The 27,729-nt window shown below is 50.3% G+C and overlaps 7 protein-coding genes across 7 annotated transcripts; 2 read left to right on the forward strand and 5 right to left on the reverse strand.

Annotated features, from left to right (window-relative positions):
* Positions 1-1,603: 1,603 nt before the first annotated feature.
* ETH_00017005 (uncharacterized protein) lies at positions 1,604-2,502 on the forward strand (the record flags this gene model as incomplete). The annotated part of the gene is made up of 2 exons (XM_013374809.1): positions 1,604-1,867; positions 2,182-2,502. The coding sequence occupies 2 exons, from the start codon at positions 1,604-1,606 to the stop codon at positions 2,500-2,502; spliced, it is 585 nt and encodes a 194-aa protein (XP_013230263.1).
* A 498-nt stretch (positions 2,503-3,000) lies between these two features.
* On the reverse strand, positions 3,001-3,794 carry ETH_00017010 (ATP synthase epsilon chain, putative; the record flags this gene model as incomplete). Its single annotated transcript, XM_013374810.1, has 3 exons — positions 3,001-3,065; positions 3,225-3,319; positions 3,727-3,794. The coding sequence occupies 3 exons, from the start codon at positions 3,792-3,794 to the stop codon at positions 3,001-3,003; spliced, it is 228 nt and encodes a 75-aa protein (XP_013230264.1).
* Positions 3,795-4,379: 585 nt separating this feature from the next.
* ETH_00017015 (RRM domain-containing protein, putative) lies at positions 4,380-12,154 on the forward strand (the record flags this gene model as incomplete). Its single annotated transcript, XM_013374811.1, has 25 exons — positions 4,380-4,490; positions 4,616-4,709; positions 4,808-4,857; positions 5,197-5,377; positions 5,565-5,636; positions 5,786-5,829; positions 6,057-6,143; positions 6,457-6,598; positions 6,831-6,888; positions 7,019-7,080; positions 7,237-7,334; positions 7,523-7,606; positions 7,729-7,780; positions 7,999-8,050; positions 8,471-8,590; positions 8,785-8,823; positions 8,970-9,056; positions 9,390-9,628; positions 9,930-10,075; positions 10,198-10,392; positions 10,596-10,757; positions 10,908-11,316; positions 11,556-11,614; positions 11,726-11,814; positions 12,121-12,154. The coding sequence occupies 25 exons, from the start codon at positions 4,380-4,382 to the stop codon at positions 12,152-12,154; spliced, it is 2,766 nt and encodes a 921-aa protein (XP_013230265.1).
* Positions 12,155-13,461: 1,307 nt separating this feature from the next.
* Positions 13,462-15,827, reverse strand: ETH_00017020 (Tubulin gamma chain, related; the record flags this gene model as incomplete). The annotated part of the gene is made up of 4 exons (XM_013374812.1): positions 13,462-13,776; positions 13,981-14,714; positions 14,957-15,163; positions 15,347-15,827. The coding sequence occupies 4 exons, from the start codon at positions 15,825-15,827 to the stop codon at positions 13,462-13,464; spliced, it is 1,737 nt and encodes a 578-aa protein (XP_013230266.1).
* A 1,519-nt stretch (positions 15,828-17,346) lies between these two features.
* On the reverse strand, positions 17,347-20,028 carry ETH_00017025 (tubulin delta chain, putative; the record flags this gene model as incomplete). The annotated part of the gene is made up of 1 exon (XM_013374813.1): positions 17,347-20,028. The coding sequence occupies one exon, from the start codon at positions 20,026-20,028 to the stop codon at positions 17,347-17,349; it is 2,682 nt and encodes an 893-aa protein (XP_013230267.1).
* Positions 20,029-20,298: 270 nt separating this feature from the next.
* ETH_00017030 (uncharacterized protein) lies at positions 20,299-20,727 on the reverse strand (the record flags this gene model as incomplete). Its single annotated transcript, XM_013374814.1, has 1 exon — positions 20,299-20,727. One exon carries the CDS (start codon positions 20,725-20,727, stop codon positions 20,299-20,301), a length of 429 nt encoding a protein of 142 aa, XP_013230268.1.
* A 2,286-nt stretch (positions 20,728-23,013) lies between these two features.
* ETH_00017035 (uncharacterized protein) lies at positions 23,014-27,191 on the reverse strand (the record flags this gene model as incomplete). The annotated part of the gene is made up of 7 exons (XM_013374815.1): positions 23,014-23,520; positions 23,668-23,862; positions 24,011-24,076; positions 24,236-24,355; positions 24,517-24,728; positions 25,127-25,267; positions 26,345-27,191. The coding sequence occupies 7 exons, from the start codon at positions 27,189-27,191 to the stop codon at positions 23,014-23,016; spliced, it is 2,088 nt and encodes a 695-aa protein (XP_013230269.1).
* Positions 27,192-27,729: the final 538 nt, after the last annotated feature.

Raw genomic sequence — 27,729 nt, forward strand, 5'->3', positions numbered from 1 at the left:
TTTTGTAGTGGATAAACACACAATGTGTACAGCTAGGCCGACGGCGGCGCTGTGCTGCCTGCATGCATGATTATCTGCGGTGCAGTGTTTCCCTACAAAACATTAATATATAATCTTGGAGCGACAGAATTTTAGATATAAGAGTTGACTATCTGGAGAAATCAAAGACAGGTGGTCGGATTAGCAGCGACAACTGTGGACCAAGGACACGGGAAGTGCTTCTGGGATGCAACGACAGCTGCAACGACAGGGCAAGAACACTACTAAAGAGGCAGTACCGGTTGCTGCAGCCTGATTGCAGCAGCAACGAGCCTGTCGTTGCTGCTGAGGGATCAGCTACAGCTGCAAAGGCAACAAAACAGCAGCAAGGCCACTGCAAGATGGAGAAATACCGAACTTTCGCAGATGAGCAGACTGGCTGTCAGCCCTTTGTGCCAACCTATTACATGAGGCAGCAGCTGCGGGGCCCCCTATGCGGCTCCCGCGTTTTATCTTTTGTGGTTTGCTGCTGCAATTGGGCTTTGTACCCGATGCTGCTTATTCTGGCAGTCTTACGGCTGTTTCTGCTAAGCTTCGCACTGCTGCTGGCTTTGTTGCTGCTACTACTAATTCTGCCACTGCAGCGGCTGCCCCGTCTTTACTGGAGATCCAAGCGGTTGCTGCTGCACTTGCCCGTGCGCCTGGCTTTACTTGCGTTTGGTTTCCACTGTATACAAGAAGAAAGAGCAGGTACATTGCTTGTCCATTCTTCGTCTATGTAATTTTATTAAGTCTTTATCTCTGTCCACTGTTGGCCATTTTGTTTCCCTCAGTTTCCTTTTCTACGTCTAACAGAAAGCCGTAACTCCCTTCCGCAGTGGACTAGTGGCGTACAAACCCCTCATGTGATTGCATGAAGCACACAATTGCCACACCTACTTAACGCACATCTCATTTTTTGTCCCTCAGATTATCGCCGCTTGCAAATCCGCCCTCCATCAGTCAAACCAAGGTCTATATTTGCTTCCTTCCTGTCCCTCTGCGCAAACTCCTCAACACGCTATGAGAAGTCCGACCCCCAAGGGGTTACTACGGATTTCCGTGGAGACCCCCTTGGCGGTCCCCATGGGGCACTCATGGGCTACTCTAGAGTTCCGTCCAGGGCTTGCCTTTGCCTGTCGACCTTCACTTGTTTTGTTGAAGTACTGTATTTGCAAATGCGACTTTGCCCTCTTTTTTTGGGGCTGCATGCTGATGGTTCGTTGTCCGTCTTGTCTATTTGGAGTGCTATTCGGTACTCCTTTTCCTTCGAGGTGAGTGCGTGCTGTCATTGCTGCCACTGCTGTTTTTTCGTTCCCGGGCTGCTGCTGCTGCGTCTTGCTCGCTGCTGTCAGTTATGTGGGTGGATTGGAGCTACTGCAGCGCGCGGGGTATCTACTGCTGCTGCAGCGGCTGCAGCTGCTGCAGCGGCTGCAGAGGATGGTGAAGTGCCGTCCTTTTTGCAACAGCAAGAACAGCTGCTGCTGATTCAGATGCTGCTACGATCGTTGTATTTGCTGCATGTTGCTTTTTGCTGCAGCTTCTGCCTGGTCGCGGTCAGTACCCTTCACTGTCTGCCCTTCTAATGTCCCTTGAGGGCAGCAGCGGCAAAAGCAACGATAGCAACAGATTCATTCCTCCTCTTGCGATGTTTCCAGAGGGCCAGAAGAGCAATGGCAGCTGTTTGTTGCAGTGGGACGCCAAGGGTCTGGATGCTGCAGCCATCAGCAGGCTCAAGGGGAGGGTGGCGCTTCTGGGGTGTACTTACACTCAAGATACAAGCAACAAGCAAGCATCAGCTACAGCCCCAAATAGTTGGAGAGGGCCCGCCTACACTACTCCACACACAGTAATTCATTCACTATTCTTGTCGCTGCTGTGGCTACTGCTTCGCCTGTAAAGACCGGCGGCTGTTGTGGCGTTGATGCAGCCTCTTCCTTTTTTGCTTCAGTTGCTGTTGTTTCCTACGCAACTGCAGGTATCGTCGTTGCGGTTGCATTTGTCGCGGTCGCTCCTGATGATGCTGCAGGTGTCCCGCTGCTGCACTTTGTTGTTGCATATATGCTGTGGCCCTACTTTCAGCTGCTTGAATGCATGAGCACTTAGAGCTTAGATTTTGCTAGCTACGATGTGTGGTCTAAGGCTTGTGCCTTGCGTTGCCAGGTCAACAGCCCTCTGCGGCATATGCTGCTTCTGCTGCTGGAGCCCAGCCAGCACCTGCGATGCATATGGGTGTCTCCTGAGGATGTATTGACGTCTGTTCAGCAACAACAGACCCAACAGCAGCAGGTGCTGTTCCAGCAGCCATCTCCACAGCAGCAACAGCAGCAGCAGCAAGCGTACTTGGGTTATCTCCGCAATATTATGCTGCGTGCTGTCCCGGGCCTAGTGTCTGTCAACAGGAGCGGCAGAGACCTGAAATCCTTCACTGATTACTGGCGCCGCCAGCAGCAGCAGTGGAAAGGCGGTGCGAAGAAAATGTAGATACCGTGCTGCTGCTTGCATCTCAGCGACCATCGGTACCACTAGCAGCAAATATATCACTGGGTGGAACGGCAGGTAGTGGACCCGGGCTTGAACAGTCCAAAGGAAAACACAAAAAGGAATGTCCCCGTTGCTATCAGGTACTCATGGGACTGCCATCGCAGTATACTGCAGCAGCAAGCTGCCGCAGTAAACAGCTGCAGCTAGCTGCTGCAAAAGATTGCAGCAGAAGCTGCCAGCCTTGTGACTGCCGTTTTGTGGTCTCAAACTAGGCCTATCTGGGAGCCATTCTTCATCTGCTTTCATTCTTAAAATCGTTGCACGTTTGCTTTGCCGCGTGTCCGTTTGACTTGCGGAGGCGCCAAACACAAGCACGCGCACACATATCATGGATACGGACACAGCGCTGCTTGTCACTAACCACCCAGCCACGCACCAAAAACACAAATGAGTTACAAAACGTCAGCCCAAAGCCTTAACACCTAAGCAGCCGGAAAGTTAGTCCGCCTTCTTTGCTGTCCCGGAGCAGGCTTCAAACGCTGCCTTGAGCTTGTCATAGGTCTCTGTAGCACAGCCGTAAGCAAAGCCTCAAGCATTGATAAGCCGAGCAACACCCGGAGCTCGCCAGAGGGAAGCCTGCGGGAGCAGGATTTGGAGTTCACTCGGTATGCGAAGCTAACTAGCCAGTTGCGCCATTGCTGCCTAGACCACGGATGACTTACCCCTAGACACAACGGCTCCTTGCTTGTAGATGGTCTCCTTAAAGTGGACCCGATTTCTGTTTTGCAGCTGGGTCCTATAGGGCTCCTTGATGCACCTATTCAGCCACAAGACCCAAGTTGATGACCAAAAAACCCGAGATGTCAAACACTTATAAAGTAGCGTCCGCAAAACGTTTCTTGAAAGCATCGAGGCAAAAGTAGAAAAACATCTAAATGGCTGAAGACTCCGCTGGGTTTTCACAGGGTAGCTACTGCGGCAGCAGTAACAGCTCCAGCTGCTGCTCCTCGTCCTGTGGCTACTCAAGCTTTCCTCATAAAGTTCTGACTGTACTACCTGCCCCTACAGCTCGGGACGAGACGCCACAGATGCCTTATGGCGCCCTCGCGCGCCCCTCGCCGTCATGGGCCTCGACTTCCCCTTTCGTATCCGTAATGCGCGTGGGGCATCCCCATGGTTCCTAAATTGGTATGTGCACTTGTGAGTAGATGTGTGGGGCCTCACTTCCTGAGTAGGTCTGCCATCTCGGCAGCGTACCGGACGTAGGTGATACCGCAGGTCTTCCAAATCATCGTGGACGCCTACAGAGTAACTAAGCATGCAAATTTGCCAACATGCAAAGCCTAACAGGTAAATCGGAGAAAGATTGTAAATTATATCATTCAAAACCGCATAGTACACAGGTGGAGAGGCCCAACGGGTTGTGGTCATGCAAGGAGGTCAGGCAGCTGCATGCGGAGCACCAGCTGAACTCTGGCTCTTTACACTGGGGCGTTATTTCCTTTTACGATAAATAGATTTTTTATAGCTATTTGCAGCCGAGGGACTAATACCATACCGGCAAGAGGACCAGGACGTCGCGTCGGAGCTCTCTGGGAGCCCTTTGACCTGAACGCATCGAAGCCACAGTCATATACCTGTGCCTCAACCAATGCAGCGTTTGGTAACTCGCCTGTAATTTAAGCTGTTCTTTCGACTTGATTGTACTGAAGCAGCAGCAGAAACCGAAGCCGCAAGAACAACAACATCAGTAGCTGCAGCGGCAACTTAAAACTGCAGCAGGTGGGCACCTGCGCCCGAATTGCCACTTTGACAGTTGCACTTCGTGTCCTCTTGTCTCAAGGACAGCATAAAGTGGCAGTTCTCGCCACAGTTGGATGCGGCTACTCCGTGTGCTCGAGTTCGATGGTCCTGAATTGCAGCTGCACCAGCAACAGCAGCACTCTCAGGAGCACCAGGAGGGAACATGGCAGACCGTCGCGGTGGACGTAGAGGAGTAAGGGCCCCAATTCTTTAGGTTTCATGGTTCTTGTAGCCTTCCATGCCGTCACGTTATGTTACAGCTGCTATGTGGCTACGTCTGCGCTGCTACTGCTCCTGCTGTGCTGCTCAGGGTGCAGCGGAACCGGAAACGGCCCGTGTCTACCAGGAGTTCCTGAAGACATTTCAGCCAGAGGACCCTTCAGCTGACAAGGCGTTTGTCAGAGGTGAAGTAAACTCCCAAAGTGTAGGGCTTCGCTTTTAGTGTCTAGGTTAGAAGGTCTAGGGTATAGGGTTTTACGCCCGTTACTTTGTGTGCGTTCAGGGGGAGTGATAAACGCTGGATCGGGCCAAGTTGCTATTGACAGTAAAAAGGTAGGGTTTTTAGCTCACAGCTCACGGTTAAGGAATTGATGTGTTGGACTTTAAGACATACGCAAAGCTTTAGGGAACCCTTTGTGGTCAAGGGTTCGTAAGCCAAGGCGACGTTGGCCTCTGTGAAGTGGCCTGTGTGCTTTTGGGAGAATTATTCGGGTTTGGGTCCTAGTTTGCAGATACAAGCCCCTGGTTCTTCAGGTGCTCCCTGCAAGGACCTCCTTGTGCTTCACTTCAACCTATTAAGTATCCGCTGGAGCCCTGTAAAGTTCCTTGCGGCAGGTTTGGTTCGCTTTGGGGTGGATTTTTGTTGCTAATTCCACTTGTCCTTTGAATCAGGGGTCACTGTGGGTGCCAAGCAATGCCCCCAAGTCAGCCGAGGCAGCAGCCGCTGCCGCAGCCGCTGCTGCAGCAGCTGCGGCTGCAGCGAATAGCAACAGTAGCAACACGCAGTCCCCAGCCCCGAAACGCATGCCAGGACGCCCGGGACAGAAGAGGGAAATTGATTCTTTCCTTGAAGGTTAGAGCTTAGTTTTAGGGCGCAATATTTTGCGGCTCGAGCTTAGATGCGGTTATTGCAGAGAGCTTACAGTTGAAGGGCATTTGTTTTCAGCTTCTCGATTGGTTTTGACAGTTGAAGGTCTTCTGTGACTCATGACTCCATGGTCGTTTCATGAACGTACGGTTTGCCACTGGGTGTGTCTCAGAGATCAAGAAGCGTCAGGAACTTCAAGGTCAAAAACGGAGACTTTACGAAAGGCTGAATCTTTCGCGCACAGGTGATTTACAGCTACTGCTGGCGGCGTTTCGACGTGTGTGGCTGCTGCTGTTGCAGTTGTTGGTGCTAGGTCACGTTGACGCTTCTCCCGTTGGTGCAGGCACTGCTGTTGTAGTGCTGCTGCTAATGCTGTTGTTTGGCTGTCTGCAGAGGAGGAGCGATGCGCCCTCCGCTTCCAGATAGCCGCCCTAGAGGTGAGCCCTAGTTTGTGGTCAAGGCTGGGGAAGCCGAGCTCGCTGCTCACTCGCTGCTTTGGCGCTTTATGTTGCTTGACGTAGTTTTCGAGGTTGTTGGATAGATCACCAAGGGCGTGAGGTCTAGTCCGTAGTATTGAGGTCTAGAGAGGTCTAGTCCGTAGTATTGAGGTCTAGTCGGTAGTATTAATCGTTTCGCGTTTGGGGTCTGTTTTTCGTCTCCGCAGAATGCAACGAGGCCCCGTGGTGCCCCTCCGATAGACTTGGAGAAAGAGAGCTCAACCAATTTGTATCTTGGCAACCTTTCACCCGAGGTGCGTATACACTGCTTGCATCCTGCTTGGAGCTTGGAGTGGCGGGGAGCGAATGTGACCTTCATTCATTGAAAGGGAAGCTAAGCACACGTTTACGCAGCTGCAGGTGTAGCTACGTGCAGCACGTCCGTGGCAGGGGGTTGCCTGTTGAACTGTGCTGCTGGAAGACTGGGGTTGTTTCTCGACATGCATGCGTGCATGTATGCATGTGTGCATTTAGTGCATATATGCAAGCGTGCAAGTAGTGCAGGTAAGGCTCTTTTTGTGTAGCTATTTGTAGATAGACTGTATGTATTCGCATGCATGAGTGCAGATAACGGAGGAGTTTCTGTGCCAACAGTTTGGCAAGCACGGCGTGATTACCAGCGTAAAAATAATGTACCCAAGAACAGAAGAAGAGAAGCGAAGGAACAGAAATTGTGGATTCGTCTCCTTTGAGACTAGACCACAAGCGGGTAGGCTCTAATCCTAAAGTCCAAACCTCTGAATTTGCATGGCAGTCCGTGAGCCCTAACGAACAAGCCTTCAGCCGAAGTTTGCAAATTCTAGGGTTCACACTGCAGATAGTATGCCTGGAAGGCCAGGCTTCGAATGCCTACAGGCTTCAATTCTCGCCAACAGGAAGGCACCACCGCTCTGAGCAGTTCCTCAGCAATTCCTCGTTGGTTCCTTTTTGTGTTGTCGCAGAGTCTGCCAAGAACAGCCTTGATGGCAAGTCTTTCTATGGAATGGTCATTCGGATTGGGTGAGCGATCGAACTCCAGGTTTTCGGGTTCAGGTTATGACTTTCAGCGTATGGGCAGACGGGCTATATTTATTCTAGTGGATCAGGGGTTAACGGTATAAGGCTTGGGATGTGGGCGCTGACTCTGCAGATGGGGAAAAGCTCTTCGGCCAGCATTTGGCGCCACTCCTACTGGACTTAGTGGAGGCTTTTGTGGGTTGCAACGTGACTTCATAGGTGTTGGCTTAAAGTGCTGATTTTGTGGGCTTAGCGGTCTGTAACATTGCATTTAGGCAGAAGCACAAAAAAGATGGTGGCTATATAAAATGTCTATAGTTTAGTTCTACGGCATGCATATACCTGCCTCAGCGGACTCTCCTTTCCCTTCCAGTGGTTTCTCCCCGCCTCCACCCTCGGCATTTAGCGCAGAAGTCCCAACTGCAACTCCAACCCCTCCTCCCCCTCCTGTGAGTTTTGAAGGCGCACGCACAGAAACCTCATTTGCATGTTCATAATTTGCATGTGTGCATGCAAGCATGCGCATATGGCCAAAACGCGTATGCATGGTCGCAGATATTTTGCTTTTTTCACCTATCAATTTTGCCGTACAATCAGTGGATCAGGGTTTAGTGGTGGGCGAACGTTTTTGGCACAGGAGGCGGAGTTAGTGGAAGTGCAGGTTCCTAAGGACAGAAAGGTGAAAATGGTGATAGATCTCCTTGCTAAATATGTTGCAGAGGTGAGATTTCTGCCGATGCAGCTGTTGCTGCTGGGCTGCCTGAGTTTTGCGTCTAGTGTAGACCCTGTAGTCGTCCTATAGGTGCGTGTGTGTGACTTGGTTGTGCTGATGAGACGCTACAGGAGGGACATGTTTTCGAGCAGCAAGTAATGGAAAAATTTCCTCCAGAAAGCGGTAGGCTTTAGGGTTCCCGATTGACGGCTTCGCGTAAAAAATTCGGGGTTGCATTTTGATCTCACGGGCTGCCTAAAGCAAATTGAAGGAGGCTTTGATATAGATTGTTGCTGGGGCTCTGCACTATGATTAGAGTTATGTTGGATTTCGATGTCAGGGTTGCGAGCAAGGGTTCAAGGCTTAGACTTGGTTGGCAGTGTTCGGTTTCTCGCATGCAGGTCGCTTGAACTTCATTTACGAGAAAGATTCACCGGACAACATATACTACAGGTGAACATTGTTCGCATAGCTATACAGCAGAGTCATTCGCAATATTCCTGCACTAATCACTGCATGCCTGTATGCATGCATAAAACTTCTGGTTTGACAAGTGTCTCTTGGCTGAGATGCATACAAGCAAATTTCTGCTCTTCTGTATTTCTGTTTGTGCACCTTGTTTTGTGTGCACAATTTCCGTCCTTTAAATGCTTATAGTTTGGACGGTAGGGCAGCTTTGGACGCATATCTTCATCAATCCCAGGGATGTTTGTTTTAATTCAGTTTCCTGTGTGTTTCACTGTTTCTATCGTCGTTCGATGCCGTTCTCCTGTCTGCCTACCTCTTTTCCTGTCTGTGCATACGTGTTTCTTCTATCCTGTCTAACCTCTGCGTGCGTTCCACGTATTTTTGTCCCAAACTGTCTGTCCCTAGGTGGCGCGTGTATGCCTTTGGCCAAGGTGACACGCTCCGTGCGTGGCGCGTAGAGCCGTTCTTCATTTACTCAGGAGGAAGACGATGGGCAGCACCACCGGAGAAATACTTTCAGCAACCGTAAGCACTGAACTGACTGCGTTTGTTAATGTCATTCCTCGCTCTGCTGCTGCTTTAGGGGAAAATACAGGACGAGGTGCTTCGCAGAAGCATTTCCGGCTGCTGCAACAGCTGGTGCTGTAGTGGAGGCGCCGACGCTTGTCTTGAGAGTGTTTCAACGTCTGTGTCCTTTGCCATTTATCTTTGTGGCTCAGAGCGAAGAAAAAAGCAGAAGCAGCAGAGGAACGCAGCATGTGGGCAGCTTCTGTCGCCTCTGCTTTGGGTGCTGTTGTTATCCGCTTTGCTGTTGTCGCTTATTCTGGTGCGGCTGCACTTGTTTCTTCATCGTTTACTTTCATCAGTGGCGCTCGGATGGTGTTTCGTTGTATGCTGTGAACAGCCGGATAGCAGCTCGCGGTGGCGAGCGGCTGAGCGCAGCGGACCGTGAGGAGCTTGAGGAGCTGTTGCGTAACATCACGAGGGACAGGTGAGGTTGATTGATGGGTTTTATTTTGCTACATTTTGCTTGTCTCAAAGCTGCGTTGGAGCTAGCAGCACGGGCCACTTGCTTCTTGGAGCCCCAGCTGCTTTGCCGCTTCTCGGACTTGGCTTTGCTCTCACTGCGCCTACTCTCTTGTGCTGGCCGTTTGTGTCGTTGCGCCTACTCTTTTGTGCTGGTGACCCTTTTTGCTGGTGGAGCACGTGTTTCTGCTGGCTCACGTATCGTTTCTGATCAGTGCAGTGGAAAACCGTTGTAACATCGTGTCTTTTTTAGGGGTCTAGGTGTTATGCCCGTCGTCTTGTGTGTTTGTGGTTTTAGGGCTTCCATCTGCGCAGCTATGTCCTTCTGCATGTCTCATGGGAGCAGCAGCGCAGAAGTGTGCAGTTGCCTGACCGAATCGCTGACTCTACCGGACACGGCGCTGACAATGAGGCTAGCGCGAACTTACCTCTTGTCGGATTTGCTCGCCAATTCAAGTGCTCAGACAGCTCATGCCTGGACCTACAGATACCACTTAGAGAAGAATCTACCTCTTATTGCAGATCGCTGGAGCAAAGGTACGTATGTCCTTAACCAGCTGCTGCCCCTGTCGCTGCACTAGCCGTGACAAGTGCTTCCACAGCAATGCAACTTGTTTCCCTAGTCTCACGAGCGAATGCCCGGCTGCTACTGGGCGTTCACTTGTTCGAGGAAGTAAGTTTCATTGCGATGGAAGCACTTAACCACTGCTAAGGCGAAAAGGAATTTGCTGTAGATGGAACTGGATGTCTCTCTCTGCGGTGTACACTTGTATATTCCCACTGTAGGAGCAGTAAAGACATTTTGTAACTTTGTTTCTCGCTGGCCCTGTTGCTGCAGTTCTAGAAGACCTACGATTGGGAGTCGGTGTCGGAGGAGGCAGCCCAAGGACACAGCAGGAGCAATGGCAGGGCGTAGAGAGGGCCCTTTACAAAATGACAAAACTGTGGGAGGCTTGGGGTGTGTATCCACCTACGTTTCTTAGGGTGAGCCGATTGCATGCTCTCTTGGTTGTTGATGCTGGCTGGCTGCTGCTGATAAAGCCTTATGCTGTTGCTGCCGCATTAGTTTCTCTCCCGTTGTCTCTGACGCCGATACGTGCCCGCAGGGTATTGAGGCCACACTCTGCGGCCGCGACATAACAGCAACATTGCTGGATCCTGACGCAGCAGCAGCAGCAGCGGCAAAGTGCGAAGCTGCCGCAGCGGAGCTCGCAGATCCTCAGCTAGACGGAGAGCCATTGGCGGAAAACCTCAGGCCTCTCATCGCACAGTTTCCTCTGTGGCTGCGGCCCGCTGCAATGGTAAGGAGCAGATACTGGTGCTGCTGCTCGTAAGAATCCTGACGGGCCATATTCTGAGATGGAGCTGCTGTGGCATACATTAGCAGAGCTCTGTGTAGGACTACAAATGGCGTGCTTTATTAGGTGGCCTGTTTCGAGAGGGGCGCACAGATTGGCCCAGTTTCACTTTGTTTCTCCCAGCTTTGTCTTGCACGTGCTTCCAGGAATGGCTGCTGCTTGACCGTTACCAGCTGGACAGGCTCTGCCAGCAGCGGGGCCTCGGAGTTGTGCCTTCCCGCAGCAGCAATAGTAGTAGCAGCGAAAGACGACAAAAGCAGCTCGTGCAACTAGCGCGGCAGGAGCTATATTGGAGATTAAAGCAGGAGGTAAAATTGTTGCAGCTGAAGACTTGCGTTGTTCCTGTTGCCACCAGTATTGCTGTCACTGCTGCTGCCCTTCCTGCTTGCTAATCTGCATTCACATAGAAAGGTCAGTTGCTATTGTATTTATTCTCCGCGTATATTGTGATCCGGCAGGCAGCGGAAGTGCCGCTTGACGTGCTGCTGGAGGCTCAGGCTGCTGCAGCAGCAGAACGTCAAGCAGCGGCTGCTGCAGCGGCAGCAATGGCTGCGCCTCAGGGCCCACTTGCCACTACTGCCGCACCGGAGGTGTCCACAGATGCAGCAGAGGGTTGCGCGAAGCAGCCTGGGGATGAAAACCAGCAGCAAGATGACGTGGCCAGCGAGGCCTCAGATATCTTTGTATTTGAAAGAGAGGAAGAAGAGCAGGCACAGGAGCAGCAAGATGAAGAGGAAGGCGCAACAACAGTATCAGGAGCATCAGCAGCAACGGCAGAGTCTCAAGAGGCTCGCGAGTCCGATAGAGAACGTATGCGTGCCATAGAGCTCAAGGTAACGGAGCTCCAGGTGCATCTTGAAGACCAAAGTGAGGCCGTCCGCTTTGTAGCCAAGCTAAGTAGCTAGTTGTGAACGTTCTTTGAGGCTGGCTACGCGATGCTCTGAGCAGTCTCACTTGCCGATGTCTCTAAATGCACCTAACAGATATGGGAGCTACTAAGCCGTGACGTACACCTGTTGCTGCAATTAGTTTCAGCAGCAGTTGTGTGTTCTCGGCAGTATGTGGGGTGTATTTGTCGCTCTTTTGTAAGTTTCACGCCTTTGTAGGTCTTCCGAAGGATGAAATCGCAAGCCGCTGTGATGCTCTCAGGCAGACCCTCCTCGAGGTATGTGCATCCATTAATTGTATTGCTCTGTATATGGTCTGCGGCCGACGGTGACGTTGATATGTTGGGAGGAAGTAACAGAGTGTTGGTGCTGGCTGATTTGTGTCGCAGGAGCACCGGGCAACGAAGGAGGCGGCAAAGAGGAAATCGGCAAATAATCGCGACCGCAGCAGATCTCCGCACGGCAGCCGCAAGAAAGCGTATGTCGGTCCTGGCTTACTTCACTCGACATTGATTTGTTCTGTGTCTTTAAATTTCATGTCTGGGCACGGCCCGAACTACAACAACAAAGGTGCCTGGGCTTCAATTCAACCACGGAAACGAGTGTTTGGAGCCTTCGTTGTTACATATTCTGCATTGTTTTGTAGTGTATGGTAGGAGTTCACAAACAACAGCTCGGGAGCACTGACACCTAGTGTTGCGTCCTCAGATCCAACTGTATGAGCTAACAACTGCTCATTTATGGTGCGATGTTGCCTCTGTTGAACATCACTTGATGTTTGCAGGAAGGGCATCAGCGTCGAGAACTCAAAGGCATAGGAACAACGCGTATGTAGCAGAGATGGAGACGTTCAGTTATGCCGGCACCCTGTTCGGTTGCCGGTGTACAGCCGGCTCTTCCTCCTGGCAAAAGCTGAGCTGCAGCACAGGTTTTACAACTTGCGCGTGCTTCGGGCTTCCTTGTATCTTTTTGGGTTCTTGAAAGGCTGCACGATGCTCCCGGTGCTGCAGACCACTCTCTTTTTCCTTCTATTCTTTTGTATTTGTTTGCCTCGCTCTGGCTGCCAGCCTTCTGTACGGCGCACAAAAATGCACGTATCGACTGTCTTGGTGGCGCGGAGATGCAATTGCATTCCGCACGTGGAATCGGTAAACCAGGAACCAAAGATGGCCGTTGGCCATCTCATGCACTGAGATAACGCTGCTCAACACCGCAGTAGATATATTAGCGAGAAAAGAAGAATGTAATCGCAGCACAGAAAATAGATAACACAGTTGTGGGTGTTGCTGACATTGACCTGGAGAGCACGGTACGACTTGAAAACAGGAAGGTCAAGCGCTGCGCTGCCTCAGTTGCGCGTGGCTTCCCTTTTTGCCACATTCCGCACCGAAGAAGGTGTAACGGCTTTAAATGTAAGCTCTGTCGTGCATCTGACTAGTTATTAGTAGGAGCGATCACTGCTCCATGGAAGAAGGAGCTCTCCAGAAAAATATTCAGCCTTAATTGTTGCATATGGGACGTACAGGAGCTCATCAGTAATGCAGAAGAAACCGTGCATGCAGTGGAACAGCCAAACTATGGAATCGAAGAATGCACACGACCAAAGTGCTTCAATATCACGACACCGGACTCGGGAAGTCGTCTGAGCAGTGCAACATAATAGACGGAGAAGATTTTTCTCCATCACTGTGAAACTCTGGTTTGTCCTCGCCTCTGACAGCAGCGAAGTCGCTCAAAGTAGTGCTGGCCTGCAGCGGCTGGACAAAGCAGAAAGAGGAAGAAACGAAGTGGTAGTGCAGGTAGTACACTGAGCGTGTACCAATGCAAAACGCGCACTTAAGCTTCTCTTGAGCGCTTTGAAATCTTGATACGAATGCAAACTGGCCGCGGAGTATTCTAACATAGTCCGTGCCTTAGGTTTCTCGTCAGTGACATACGGAGAGCCTACAGCACGTCAGTTCTCTGGTATATGTAGGAAAAGCCGCAGCCTGGCTGTTTTTGGGGACAAGAATGCATGTAGTGGCATACTTGTCTTCACAGGAGATGGCAACTGAAGCAACACTTTTCAGTTACTCGTCCCCGACGCCTGCAGTCGAGACCGTGGTACCTTGTGTCTCGGGCGCTGTTAGGCTGGGAGGAGGGTGCCGTAAGCATCTGCAGTTTCCTGCAGCTGTTCAAGAGCACCCCAGAGGTCGTGAGATTCCACGCCGAATTGCTCGTAATGATGCACAAAGGCTCCAGCTTGCAGCATGTCGAGGCCAAGCTGCACCGTGCTGCAGCAGCAGCGGCAAAAAGGCGAATGCATACCATAGCTGCCAGGTGCAAGCAGACCCTCAAACATCTGCGGGACTGATGTTGTGTGTTGAACGTCTGTTGTCTCACCGTCGCAGAGCAGGCAGTGGCGTGCGGCAATTCGTAGTGAGAGCCAAGCTGCAAGGCTCTCCAAAGGCCGCGAATGAGTTAGCAGAGATCTGCAAAAAGGCAAAATATGATACTGGCTTCACTGTGCAGTAGCGTGCGGAATGGCATGCCTGGCAGGCGATTGATAGAATGTACACTCGAAAAACGCGAATTCTACACGGGCTTCAGTATTCGCCAACAATTAGGCCTGTAAAAGTACAAGCAGGAAGGATTTGCTGCATACCTGCGGGGGATTGGCAGCATATCGCCACAATCCAATGCTGCAATTGGCCATTGGATCACTCTGTAAGGCCCTGACAGCCGGCCCTCGCATGCACAGCTGTGCGGCCACTGCAGCATTTGGCTGCATGCCCTGCGATGTCTCTGCCAGTTTAGGGCTGTTTTTTTCCCGCTGCTGTACTTCTGCGTATTGCCTCTGTCTATGACTGGAGGGCATTGCTGGGCTGGGAGGTGAATGCAGGTCAAGTGTATCCGCCCTAGCAAACATCCGCTCTAGCCGGCGAAGCAAAGAAGGGTAAGTGTATGGCGAAAGCCGTTGGCTGTTTTCAAGGGGAGCAAGCCCCTGTGGAAGGTACCGGCATGTGAGCAGCTTGAAGGCTCGGTGAGTGACTACGTCACTCACAAGGCCGCGCAGGGTGCAAGTAGCAGCAGAACCTGCTGCCTCATCCCACAGCGGCCTTAAGGCACTTGGGTTGCTGTCCTGGCAAGGTGCACGCGCCCAGCGTGATCGCGCAGTAGGGCGGGTTGGGTATACTCGACGGGGTGGCATCGGCATCCAAGGAGAGCTGGGAAGCAGGCAACAGCCAAGTAGGTCACGGGCGATGCAGCAGTTGATCTCAGTCATGCCAGCTCCTGTAGGTGTAGCCCTGGAACCTCGCTCCCGCTGTAAGATCTTTGCGTAACGGGCATTGTCAAAAATAAATATGCCATCACTGAGCTCAACATACGCCGCAGAGACTGATGCCCATCAGCTGGGTAGCGGCAGGGTTCAGGACAAACCCCGTGAGGATGGAAATGAAAGAGAAGGGATGCTGCCTCCGAATGCTACTCATTTTTAGTAGCTCTCGTCACATATCAACTCAATATTTGAGTAGCGCAAACGCGGAGTCAGTGAAAAATGCATAAACTTCTGTTTTGTCAACTTTACTGTAGACGAACTGCAAAGAAGCCTAATGGCATATTTCCCAAGTAACGCGCACTGTGATTCATCGTGGGACTGATATAATGTGCAACCACAGCCAAGCACCTAGAGCTCTGAAGAGATGCCAAAGAGAGGACAGTGTTGAAGGCCTGCGTAGAGACTTCTGAGTCGAATGGCCAAACGCAGCAGCTGGCGATGGTTCTCTCCGGCAGTAAATCCGAGCACAATTCAGTCAAAAAAGACCCAACTCCAGAGCCAGTGCCACCTAAGTACCACCACAGGGAAAGCGTCGGAATCCCTACCAGAACGCAGCCAGAATCAAAGCGCCAGTAACTGCCAGTAACTGCAACTTTCCGTGCTAAGACTGATATGAGCGAAAACAGTGGCAAGAACTTTTATAATAACAGAATCTGGGGTGAAACCAAGTGCTTAAGCCTAAGCAGCTCACCTGCCAAAGAATGAAGTACCAAAATGGAGCTGACAGCGTCTGCCTCTTCTGCAAGGCTCAGAAGCAGGCGCTCCAGGGTATCCCTGTGGTTGGGGCCCTGCACATGGTGGCCAAGCGCCCAATTATTGCCGCAACCTCCCTGCTGCCAAAAAGCGAATTTTGGATCCCAGCACCACCCCGCATTTGCTTCGCTTACGCTGAAGTTACTGGTGCCCACTTGCCTGTGATGTGGTGGCGACATTTGCCGCAGGAGACAGTTCTGGACGGTCTTTGCCTCCATATCGATTAGGAGGCAACGCGGTTTCAGACTAACTCCGCGCGTAATGGGAGAAGGGCTGCTGAAGAAACGATTGGTCAACGAATGAACCGTTCGGTTGTCGTCCAGGCTGGCCGCGCGTTGTAGTTCGCCATAGAGAGATGTAAATAGCTCACTACCCAGGTAGTTGCCACAGCCCCCTACCATCAATACAATAGTGCTCATCTTTCCACGAAATTGGGACAGATTCTAAGGCTACAAACAGTGAATTTCGGCTTCTTCAGAGTCCAGTCCTGCTGTGTGGCTGCTGCGAGGTGGCGAACCAAGGGCGAACACAGCTGAATGGCGCTTACATGCGTATCATGAGAAGAATCGAATTAAAATACAATGTATCACGCAAATCGCATTTCCTGCCTTAATATGCTTCTGTTCCGGCAGCCTTTACAGCTTCGAGCCCAGAGGACCCACGAGGTGTTAACAAACCTCATGGGTCAGTCCTCAAGCGTTGCCTGCGTTACGCTGCTCTCACTGATGGCGTCCTGTTGTTCAGGATACTACTACAAATTGCACCTCAGGTTGTGAAGAGCTTCCATGTTGTACATTCGAAAAGCAGTATCGTGCAAGGAGACAGAGAGGTGACCAGTGGAGGGTTGGTTGCACAGCGCGTGATGAGTCCTCAGCTTGCGTGCAACCAAAAAGCAGAGAGAAAATGTCTTTTAATCTAATATTTCACCAAATAATATTTTATCAATCCGGGACTACGAAAAGATGAGCAAAAGGGGCTTCGCCCCGCTCGCGCACAAGAAGGAGGTGCACCTACTCCCTTCCCCGCGGCCTCCGTTTCACTACAGCCACGGAGATATCTCGTCCTCCTTTTTGCTTCAGCCAGACTATAAGGCTAGGACTCAAAGTTGCTATTTCACCGCGTGTTGTGTCAGTCTTTTCCGCTGTCAGACTGGTTGCGAGTGACCTTCAGTAATGCCGGGATTTCTTCGGAGGAGGGCGCAACAAAAGTGTGTTTTTTGTCAACAACGCGCACAACAATTCCTCACTTCGTGGAGACAAGTGAAAACAAAGTAACAGGTGATATGGCACCACCAGCTAAGGAACGGCTTCGCGTTTCAATAGATCACCAGATCCACGCTCCATCGCCCTCTTCTCCTGCGCGGCCATTGCTCCTTACACCCCTACACGCTCACCTTCGGCTCTAACTGTATTTTTTTAGTTTTATTTTGTTTAAATTTATGGGGATGGAACGGTAGCACTACGCCTGGACTCCTGATCCATCCGTTGCTTCACTTCGGTATGTAAAGTTGTGCGTTGTTAATCTATGGTGAGCAAGGCACCATTTTTAGCAAGCATTTAGACCACCATACCCTACACTTCTATATATACGCGCTTTTTAGCTGCGTCCTTGAGAATGTTTCATAAGTCAACTGTTAATCGCTATAGTACCCATTGGATGCGGCAAGTCAAGAACCCCACAAGCGCTATGAGTTGCCACTTGCACAATGCAGAAACACATGCTGGAAATGCATTGCAAATATATCAAATCAAATTTGAGTGAAAGCGCATAAAAGGTGCGTGAAGGTCCCTCTTCTTGCCGAAGGTGACCGCCCTACGTAATTTTCACTCAAGTTTTGCTGTGAAGAGGGAATCGGCTATGTGTTCGGCGCCATATCTAGCTCGTGGTGCTCCTTGAACTTTCCCGTGCCTTCAGGCTTTTTCTGGTCACGCCGAACGCTTAAGGGTGTGAGGATCTGGCGACGTGAGCTCCGTCGCTTTTTGTACTTTGTTGTGCTGTGTTACCCGATTTCAACTTCTGTCGGCGCAGGGAATCCATGACAGCCTGCCGCTGCCGTTTCCAGGCCTGTGCCCTCTTCCGCCTCTGCTCTTCCATCGTTTTAAGCGCGAGACGCATCTTCCCCCTGCGCCGCTGCTCTTCAGGCAACGTTTCTGAGTGGCTTTTTCGCCATGTTCTTTCTAACCGCTCAAGGTAAGGCCAGATGAAGACGCAATGAGCAACCTTCCAGCAGTCAGTGAAAATAAACCAGATAATGCCCCAGAGAATTGTAATGCCAGCGTGGCCCCAAGAGACGCCAACCATACTTGGTCCTGAAGAAACCTGCCACTCAGTCCTCCAGTAAACTGAAAGGAACAGAGTTAGCAGGACAGCTAAAATTTGAGGTGTTAGGACAATTAATGATGGAGGACGATTTTCTGCGCTGTAAATTAGCCCAAAGTTGCGGGTACGACAGCTGTGGAAACTGAATTGAATGCATAAAGTGAACAACAGCCAGACCCCACAAGAAGTTTGAAGGCTCTTCGGCATTTTCCCGTAGGTCACGGTGTCGGATTCCTGGAAGCGCTCTAAGCCGAACGCTTCCCACCAGTTCACTCCATACCTTGGATCGGACAAGTATATATACAGTAACAAGCTTATAGCCATGAGCGTTGCAGTCAAAAAAGCAATGGATGACACTTGAAGCATCGACCAGATCAGTGGCTTGCTAGACGATGGGACGTTATCTCGGGAGCAGCTCATAAGCACGAAATCATTTATAATGGCAACAAGCACCAGCACCCACGTGGGGTATTCGTAATCAAAAATGACTACACAGCCCCACCAAAAGAACAGGGTCATAAAGCTACTATGGATACGAAAAGTGATGTACGCCTCGATGCGCTTGAAAATCTGGCGGGACAAACTAAAGACGGTGATAATGCTGGACAAACCCGGCTCCAGCAGAATTATATCCGCTGCTGCGCGCGCCGCCTCCGTTGCTCCACTGACTGCAATCCCTACAGTTGCTCTTTTCAGTGCAGGTGCATCGTTGACTCCATCACCTGTCATGGCAACAAGGCGGCCGCCTTGCTGCAGGTTGTCAACAATTTCGAATTTATGTTCAGGGAATACTCCAGAAAAGCCATCCACATTGCCAATGTACTCTCGGAAAGCCACGTCACTCTCCATGCCTTTCGGCCTTGAACGGAATATCTCTGGCCCAGATATGTTGTCGCCAAGCCCTAAGAGCCTCGCTGTCTCTGCCGCAATCGCCTGCTGGTCCCCGGTCAGCATTTTCACACTTATTCCCATATGTTTCGATCGCTCTAAAGTCTCCCTTGTGTCGGGTCTTGGAGGGTCCATCAGGCACAAAAAGCCAACGAAATCCCATGTGGTGTAGCTGACACTCTCAGAGGCCTCTTCGATAGTCTTGATGGCTTCATTTCCGAGTCGCTTAATAGCAACACCCAGGGTGCGTAGGCCTCTTCTGGCTTTGTCCTCAATAATTGACTGAAGCGCTTGGCGTTTCGCTGAATTTTCAGGTGCACAGACTAGCTCACTTATTATGTGAGGTGCACCTTTCGTGACTAAGAGGATTTCGCCCGATTTTGACCGCACGATACTTTCAGCACGTTTGTCCACCGGATTGAAAGGTGTGTAGTCAAGGACAGTAAAATTCGTCCGTTCATTCATATCTACAGCTGAGTTGATAGCCCTATCAATGGCGTCGGGGTCTGTCAGGCTTGCTGCGAGTGAGGCGTAGACCAGTAGTTGATCAATAGTGTGACTGGCCTCAACGAAGATCTCATCTCTGGATAAACTAAGAATGTTCAGCGTGAGAGTGCCAGTTTTGTCGGTGCACAGGACTTCAACACCAGCTGCTTCCTCTATGGCCGACAGCCTTGACACCACTGCATGCTCCTTGCTCATAGCCACAGACCCCACAGCAAGAACCGTTGTAGTGACTACTGGCATGGCAGCAGGGATTACGGCAGCAATCAGAGTGAAAGCGCGCTTGAACAGGGAGCCGATGTTAACATTTTCGCTGCTCATCTGTATCCAGACAGGGTGAAACGCCTCCCAAAATATGAGAAAAACGGCGAATCCCACAGCTGTCAGTGTGAGTACTTTCGAGGCCTTATCGAGAATCGTTCGCAGGTGACCCTTTGCCTCTGCTCGAGCCAAGAGCGCTATAGTTTTGCCGTAGAAAGACTGAGCTCCCGTCCTTTGTACTAGCATTGCTCCTTCCCCCCGCTGCACCACAGAGCCGCTGAGCAGCTCGGCTCCTCTGTGCTTCTTAATTGGTACTGATTCCCCAGTAAGTGCTGACTCATCCACTGTTAAGTATTTTTGTGGCGGTATGAACACTCCGTCTGCTGGAACGACCATTCCTGCTTTCAGCCAAACGACATCGCCAGGAACTAAATCAACAACATTGATGGTGATATACGAGCCGTCACGCTTGGTGCTGCACTCTACCGCCGCCAGTTTCTCCACAGCGCTAATCGCATTCGATGCTGATCGTTCTCCAAGATAGTCGGCCCAGACCATCACGTTGCAGAGAAACAACAAAAGACTAAACGATATCCAGTCTCGCTTTTCGCCAACTTTAATGCACACAGACAACAGGCAGGCTATCATTAGCAAGATGGGCGTCACACGCATGTACCGCTCTAGAACCTTCTGCCACTCAGCAATCTGCGCGCAGGAAACCACGATCAGAAATACAGCGGCCACGCCAATGACGCCAGTTAGCTTCACAAGTTCTATATAGCAACGTTTTCTTACACTACTGCTGCCTATCAGCCAGAGCCTGCGGAGCTGATACGTTTTGCCAAGACCTCCGTAACTAAATCGCAAGCTCGCTCTACTCTTCTCCGTATGCCAAAATCCCCTCTATTGGCCCATATTTTAGAGCATTGTGCTGCGGGAAGATGGTATGGGCACAGCTGAAGTCTTCGCTGCGCCACTGTACCCCACCTGCTTTGGCTTCACAGCATTTGGACCGAAGACTGACCGAAGCTCTTCAACACGATCAGTCGTGAGCCCAGTGTCATTCAGTTCCTCCAGATCTACTGCAGACTTAATGCAAATAGATGTTTCCTGATTTCGTTCAGTTACACTAGTAGGATGCTGGTAAAAATCGTCTCTAGGCCCCTGTCGCTCGACTTCTTTAGTCCTCAGGTGTTCGGGCCCTTCGAGCGGTCCAGTTGGCTCGGCATGTTCTCCATTGGCTAAATATTCACTATGTTCATGTCCAACTGAAGCATGTTCGCCTTTTTGAGATGTGGTGCCTGGCTGGACAGCCTCCGACAAGGCTTGTTGGCTGGGGTCTTCCATTGCGTGCCCACTCGTAACGGGTTACGTTTAGCCTCTACCGACTTTTGAAGCCCTATCCTAATTGTTCTGCAACCAGCGGTGGCCAGACACGAGGGCATCTACTGCGTCGCCTGTGCTGTTCTTTTAGCACACCAAGTCGTTGCTTTCTGTTTTCCTAACAACTGAGAGTACCTCGGGGACAGAAGCATGCATCGCTGGTAGACTCTTCCACGGAACGACTGGCCAAAATATGTATTTGAGTACTGGCCTTTAAACAATTGGTCGTGTAGGACACTGAGCTGCGCTTGCTTAGGAAGTCTCTAGATAAATCGATGCTCACCACTAATCCATCCACAGAGCCGGTAGTGCGAGCTCATGACCACAAGGCGAGACCGGCATTCCGATGCTCAAACAAAATGTTATTGCATGGGTTAAAATCCAAATCGCCCCACTTTTAAGCTGAACACTGTAATTCTTGGTGGCTCTTTGAAGGCAGAGCGCAGTGCGCACCGGGGCTGTGAGGCCGTCGATTCCGACAGTCAGCCTGCCCATCAAAGCGGCACAGAACGTCGTTATTGAACTGTAAATGTAATACAACTTTGTGACAGTTTTGGAGCTACTCAGCAAAATCAGCTGTGGAAAATGTTACCGGCCAGATCTCTACACAGACACCAAACTCTGGTCGACAGTGGGGGCGGGTGACCTTAGAATGAGTTCTTCTGCGTAAACCCGAACAATACTTCATAAATTGGATTTGGGCTAGTTCCAAAGGAAAGCTTATGGCGGTCGGCGCCTTTTTCGTACCTGCCTCACTGCGGAATGCCAGGATGCACTGTCAGCAAGTGACCTTGCCCTGAATTACAGACGAAGCCGTCATCTGAGGGATTCAAAAGGCGAATGAGCTATTGGATGTTTACCCTGCTGGTCCATATCCATACTTCTTGGGTCCTTTCCAGGAATAGGCAACATTGTGCTTGTTCAGTTTCGCGCAGCACGACGGTGCAACTATGAAAGCAGTACTCTACGAACAAAACTACTACCAACAGAGCTATCCTAAAGACTCAAACATTATAAATCCATAAGAGCAACAACACCCTTCATTTCTTGTGAGCAGGTGGTAGGGCGTGCGCTTCCAGTTTTCTCATGCACTCTTGTTTCTGTGGCAGGTTTTCTCTTTCTTCCCCCTTTCTCGCGTATTTTGCTCTACAGCCTACTTGAACCTGTAGGCTTGAGGCTTGAGGGGAGTCTTTGAAAAATTGGTGGAGACGCTAGCGACTGTTCACGTAGCAGAGGCTGTACCACTCGAGAACCAACGCTGCTTTTACATCATTGTGATAGTGCACTGCAGCTTTTTTCGTGAATCTCATGTGTCAACTCAACAGACACGAACTGGAGTTACAAATGACGAGGGCGTCCGGGCTATGTGTGAACCGCTCTTCTTAGCGGGAAGCGAGAGAGGCCTTGTGGCCGAGACCCTCTTTCTAAGCAGCTTCGCGCTTCTAAACAGGCTCACTTTGATATAGCAACTTCAGAAGAACGCAGCTTTTAGATAATACTCTACTGATGAGCCTCCTTGAAGAAGACGAAATGCATTACATTAGGCATAAGCTTGCAAGTTTGAGCACTACCCAAACTTGGCATGAAAGTGAAACTTGACACAGAAGTGGAATCATTTGGGTTTCTTATACAGAGACCGGTGGGTGAGGTATTCGAGCAATGATTTTCACGAGCTAACGTAGCAATTACACAGGAGTGGAGCATTAAAGTATGTTTCTTGTGTATATTTCGTCAAGCTGAGTCCAAGGCACCCCTTTTGTTTCGCGCTTATTGCAGCTCTGCATTTTTGCGAACGGCGCGACTTTCTAAAGGCACGAGGCATAGGCACCAGATATGTAAAAGGGAGTGCGCCACTGGAATTCTGTATTGCTCAAGAAAGGATTTGGCAGAATTTTAGTTGGAATACTCTACAAGAAGCCCTTGGTTTTTTCTACTTGCCTAGTGGAGCTTACTGGTGCGGCTCCTTGCATTCGCCAGTGTACTGACCCCAAGAAGAGCAGTTGACTTAGTCGAAGGCTTGTATATTCAGTCGTTCAAAAGCCTTTCAATTTTGTGGCACCACAAGATAGAGTATTGCAAGTTGCGATTGCACTGTATCAAGCCTTTTGCGTTCAGAGCGGAAGAAGCTTCTCTTGATAGAAAACTCTGAAACGCCTTGGGCGCAGCTAGCTTGTGTTAATAGAGCGGTCTTCCGATGGCTGCCGCAAGGTTCACCGGTGAAGCACTCATCACAGCTCCGTGTCATGCGCTTCAAGGTTTCCAGTTGCTGATGATGGCTCCAATGGAGAAGCCTACTTCCATCGGGGGACTGTGTATGGGCCTCCTCCTTGTTGCATGGGTAGGCGCCGTAGTGGTGGAGGAGCTACGCAGTGCTTTAGCTTTTTTCTGAAGCAGATACTTTTCTGGGTCAACAAGATGTACTATGGGGGGCTCACTTGAGGGACCTGACCGGGCAACCGATTCTTCGGTAGCTGATTCTTGAATGCAATAAACTGCCATCGGGTCTACCTTTGTAGTGTTCTCTCTTGACTTGTCGTATTCAACTTGTCGGTTGTTAAAGCGAAGAGGCCGTGGCTGTTCAGCCTGCAGCTTCCCTTGAAGCGAGAGGCTTTTCAACTCTTCAAGAAATTCAGCAAGAGCAGTACGAAGCGGGGCGAAATATTCGCTGTTTACTAATCGAGTTTCCATTCCTTCGTCGGCCGGAGCATCCAATGGAGTCTCTCGGTAACGCCTTCTCGCTGTGTCCCACCCTGGCAACTGTTACATAGAATACAGGCTCTAGTGGGCAAGCTAAAAAAAAATAATCACACTGCTGTGTGCTATCTTGGTTGCCTGCGACACTACTTCAGTCTTGAAAAGTGCTCGACAAACACGGCAAGACCGTTTTGCCCATCTACCGCTTACCTTGTACTTTCCCGGGAAAAAGTCAAAGGGGCCTAGCGTGCTATTCGTCGGAAATGCATCATCTGGTCCTTCAGGTTCAGCGCGGCAGTATCCTTTAAGTGATGTAGCTGCCAGTATTCGTGGAACCTGTTGCTGCAGCGCTGGGCTGTCAGCATGCAAAGGGCTGCTGTCTATCACACTCGGGGAATCTCGCATCTAAAAGACAGCAAAAGAGGGACAGAAGCAATACAACACTGACCTGACACTTACCCGGCAGTCCACTGCACTCCTTTTGGGTGTGTGGGACAGTACCGAAATTTAGATAACTTTCTTACAGTGAGCAGACCACTGATCGGTTGCTTACCCGGTAACTGGCCTCCAGAGCTTGAATAATATTTTCAGCTGCTGCTAAACGTCTTTTCCCAACATACTGAATATGACAGCATATTTCAATATGATCTGGGTGCGTCGTAAGCAACTGCATCCTGTAGGGGACTTCAGCCCCCTATGAGGAAAAAGCAAAACCTTCAAGGGAAATCTAGTCACTTAAAGTCATTCCTAGGTGAGCCTCCAATGCAGTAGAACTTACTCGGTAGTGTTTCGTTCTGACTTGATAGAACTTGTGGTCGTTGACATCCGTGTCGTATTCATCCATCCACTCGGTGCCAACGGAGCTATCAAAGAGCACGAAACCCAGGGCGATTTCTGACTGAGAAATACAAAGCAAAGTTTGTCCAAAACTATGCGCTAGAACGCTGAGATAACAAGAACCTGCTGCATTTCTGGGTGTGTTCAAAAGTGTGTGCCGTGTCTTTGCATCGCTGTTCGCCACCTAAATGCCCCTCGTGCACGGTGAAGGTACAGCCACACCATCAGAAGCGGAAGGAAATACTTGCGGGTGACGAAGTTGCTATGGGATACAACGACTGTCTTTGCTAGAGACACTCCCAAGCAAGATTCCAATCCGTTTTTGAGGAAATTCGCTGGGCTCCAAAATCCTCCGCCGTCCTCCTCTACCTGTGTTGTGTTTCCATGCCCAGGCGGTGATATCGCTATGGCATCAAAATCGTGATCATAGGACACTAAGGGAGAGCGACCAAACGCACAGAACAAACCACCTTCTTAGTTACATGCTCTTGCTGAATTGCAGTGGTTCACTGGCTCGCACCTTCATTGCCTTAGTGCATCTGGAACCGGTACACGTAGTAGCTTACAGTCTAGCAACCCCATGATGTCCCAAGTGTTTGCTCTGGAAAGGCCGATGAATGCAACGGTACCGAAGACTTCCTCGTTTAAAATATGTGTTTCTGGGGACACGCAGGCCTCACGTAAAGATGCCAGATGTGAACTGCAACCAGACTGAGGCTATTTGAAGTGCGTTAGTGGGCTTTGAGCAAAGCCGTTTAGGGCGGAAAACTTGATGCCCCAGGTGAATTTTAATTCTCGTGATGAGCCTTCCAGAACCGTAATGCCGCCTTACTGCTGGAGTGTTCGATCTTCAAGCTGATGCCGTACTGCCCACAGGTCGTAGTGGTAAAGATATTATACGGATTTGACCACACTGCGTCCCCTGACTCGTTCCCAGAAGAATCAGATCCGTCTGGGATGTTTTCCTCGATTGCTGTACCATAAAATGAAAGTCTTAGTGAGACAAATCCAAATTTATGCTCTCAATGAAACAGAGGCGAAGTTCCCCTCAGACAATACTGCGGTCTCTATAAGCATCCGAAAAATACAGCCACTAAGCTGGAGCTGACCCTTTAACTCGATAGCTAGGGCAACAGCTAGGCCAACCAGAATTGAGCAGACGATCAGAGTAAACAAAGCGCAGCTCAACCATGCAAGCTGCACACAGAAAAACAAAACATTTCCCTAAGCAAAGCGCAGCTCAACCGTGCAAGCTGCACACAAGAAAACAAAACATATCCCTTAGGGTTTTGTTCACATGCCATCTAGCTTGCTAAATTGATGCGAAAGAAGGCCGAATGTATTGGTAGAGCCACTGTATGCACTGCATGCCAAGCCACAGCAGATTGTCCACCACATAGGACCTGAAAAGCAAGTTTCTCACCGCTTTCACCACACTTTGCCTCCTTTTAATCGAGCACAAGCTCATGATCACTCCTGTTCACAAGCTAGCAAAGGCAGAAGAAAATGAAGATCGAGCGAAAGCAAAGTTGCTGTGCCTTGACGTGGATTCGAGCGAAAAACCGCTAGTTGCTCCGCATGGGGTTGCATGCGTCCTTCTGACTTTGTCGTGATCAGCGCCTGCCTAACGTCACTGGAGCTTCTGTATTTGAAAACGCTACCGACATAGGGCACCAACATCTGAGGTAGCAGTACTGAAGCTTATTTCATTTGTTGCCACTCTCTCTGCAGTCTGCAATCTGTCGCGGATATTTGATTTATTTATGAGGCTACTTTTTGCAAGGGAGCATCTGGATCACAGCCAGTTACCTTTAAGCGAACTGTAGGTTAATTGTGGATTTGCTGTGAAAGCGTGTGTTATCATTTTCAACTGACCGATAAACAGAGGCATTCCCAGCGGACAACAAATCAAGGCCCACCGTATTCTGAATTAAAAAACAAAACCCCTAGCAACGACGTGTGCAGTGCAGCAGGTTACACTGATGAAACACGTGAAATTGTACAAGACGCCGACATAGAGGATGAAGCGAGGAGCGGCGTGACAGCGTACGAATGCTGTCACCCGCATGTGTTGCGTGTTCTACTAACATTTTTTCGTCTTTTCTCATATTGTCTCTCCATGGGCATCGGCAGAAGAAGTTTTTGCATGTAAGTGGAATGTCGGGTGCTTCGGGCGTTTCTTGAGGGAGATCGTCGTCCCTCGCGGCGAACGCCGCAATGACCTCGTCAAGTTCGTGACTGTTATCGGGATCATTGGCCATAAGCCACTTGAGATCTGGAACCTCAGCATTTTCGTTGCCAAGTTGCATCTGAATTAGAGCAATCTGCTCTTGCATCAACTGGTAACGCTGAGCTACTGCCATATCTTGCACAGCCTGCTGTTCCTCATCTAACTGTTGCAAGAGCCTCTCCATTTCAGCGGCCTCTTCCTCCTCCACAATACGCTGATACTGAGCATGATATGGCACGGAAGTCATGTTCTCGAACTCAATAGAGCTTGGAGATCGCCTCATGGGACATATTTTCCCAATTTCAGTCGATGAGGAATCGTCGGAGGCATCAGAAGAGCAGGAGATAACGTGAACTGCTACGTCGTTCATCTGTGCATGCTCTAGGTCGGCATCTTCGACATCCCATGTCCCACTGTCCCGTGCCTGACGCCTAGCTCGGAGCTGTTCAAGGAGAATAAGCGCTCCGGCTGGCGTTTCCTTGGACTCAGCATCTGCCACATTTCCCTCCCCACCTTTCTGGGCTTCTCCGTCAAATTTTCGCTTTGGATTGTCGGACCTTTCTTCGGTAGCCGAAGCTGTTTCCGAGGCGTTCAATGATTGATTGGTGCCACCTTGTACAGTGGGTTGAAGCTCCTCATGCGAGGAGACTGGCTCGATGCCATCCATTGGGAAAGGCACTTCTAGTACTCATGCAGTTTCGAAATCTTACACTCGCTTCCTTCTAGAGGAGGAAGGCAGCTTTTGTGGTCGAACACTTCGATTACTTGACTTATCCGAGCTTATCAAATCTGTGGACGTTTTTAATGCTGAAGATGGCTCTTTCAGTATAACTAAGCTAGTAGTAAATTGACATGAAATTTAATAGGGCTCTTTTCGCTAGAAAATGATTGACCGCGCCCCTGCCGAGCTCTTCAATCGAACGGACGTTATAGAGGTACCGGTACGAACTGGCTGCGCGTGCAATTTGCTAAGCTGAATTCCCGGCGCTTCCAGCAAGAAAAAAAGCAGCGTTTGTCCAAAAACTTTGATTTTAGATGCCGCGACTGGGCGAGAATCACCAAACTGCGTCTCACATCGCCGCCGGTCCATGCGCGGTACCTTCCTGCGCAAAAATGTAATGGCCTTGGCAGAAACTAGTGATAGTTCAGGTATTCAACGCTCTCTGTACCTTTAAAAAAAATTCAAAGTCCCTCAGGCCATTTCC

This window comes from Eimeria tenella, genomic scaffold (genome assembly GCF_000499545.2).
Source record: "Eimeria tenella Houghton genomic scaffold, Eth_scaff23, whole genome shotgun sequence".
NCBI lineage: Eukaryota > Apicomplexa > Conoidasida > Eucoccidiorida > Eimeriidae > Eimeria > Eimeria tenella.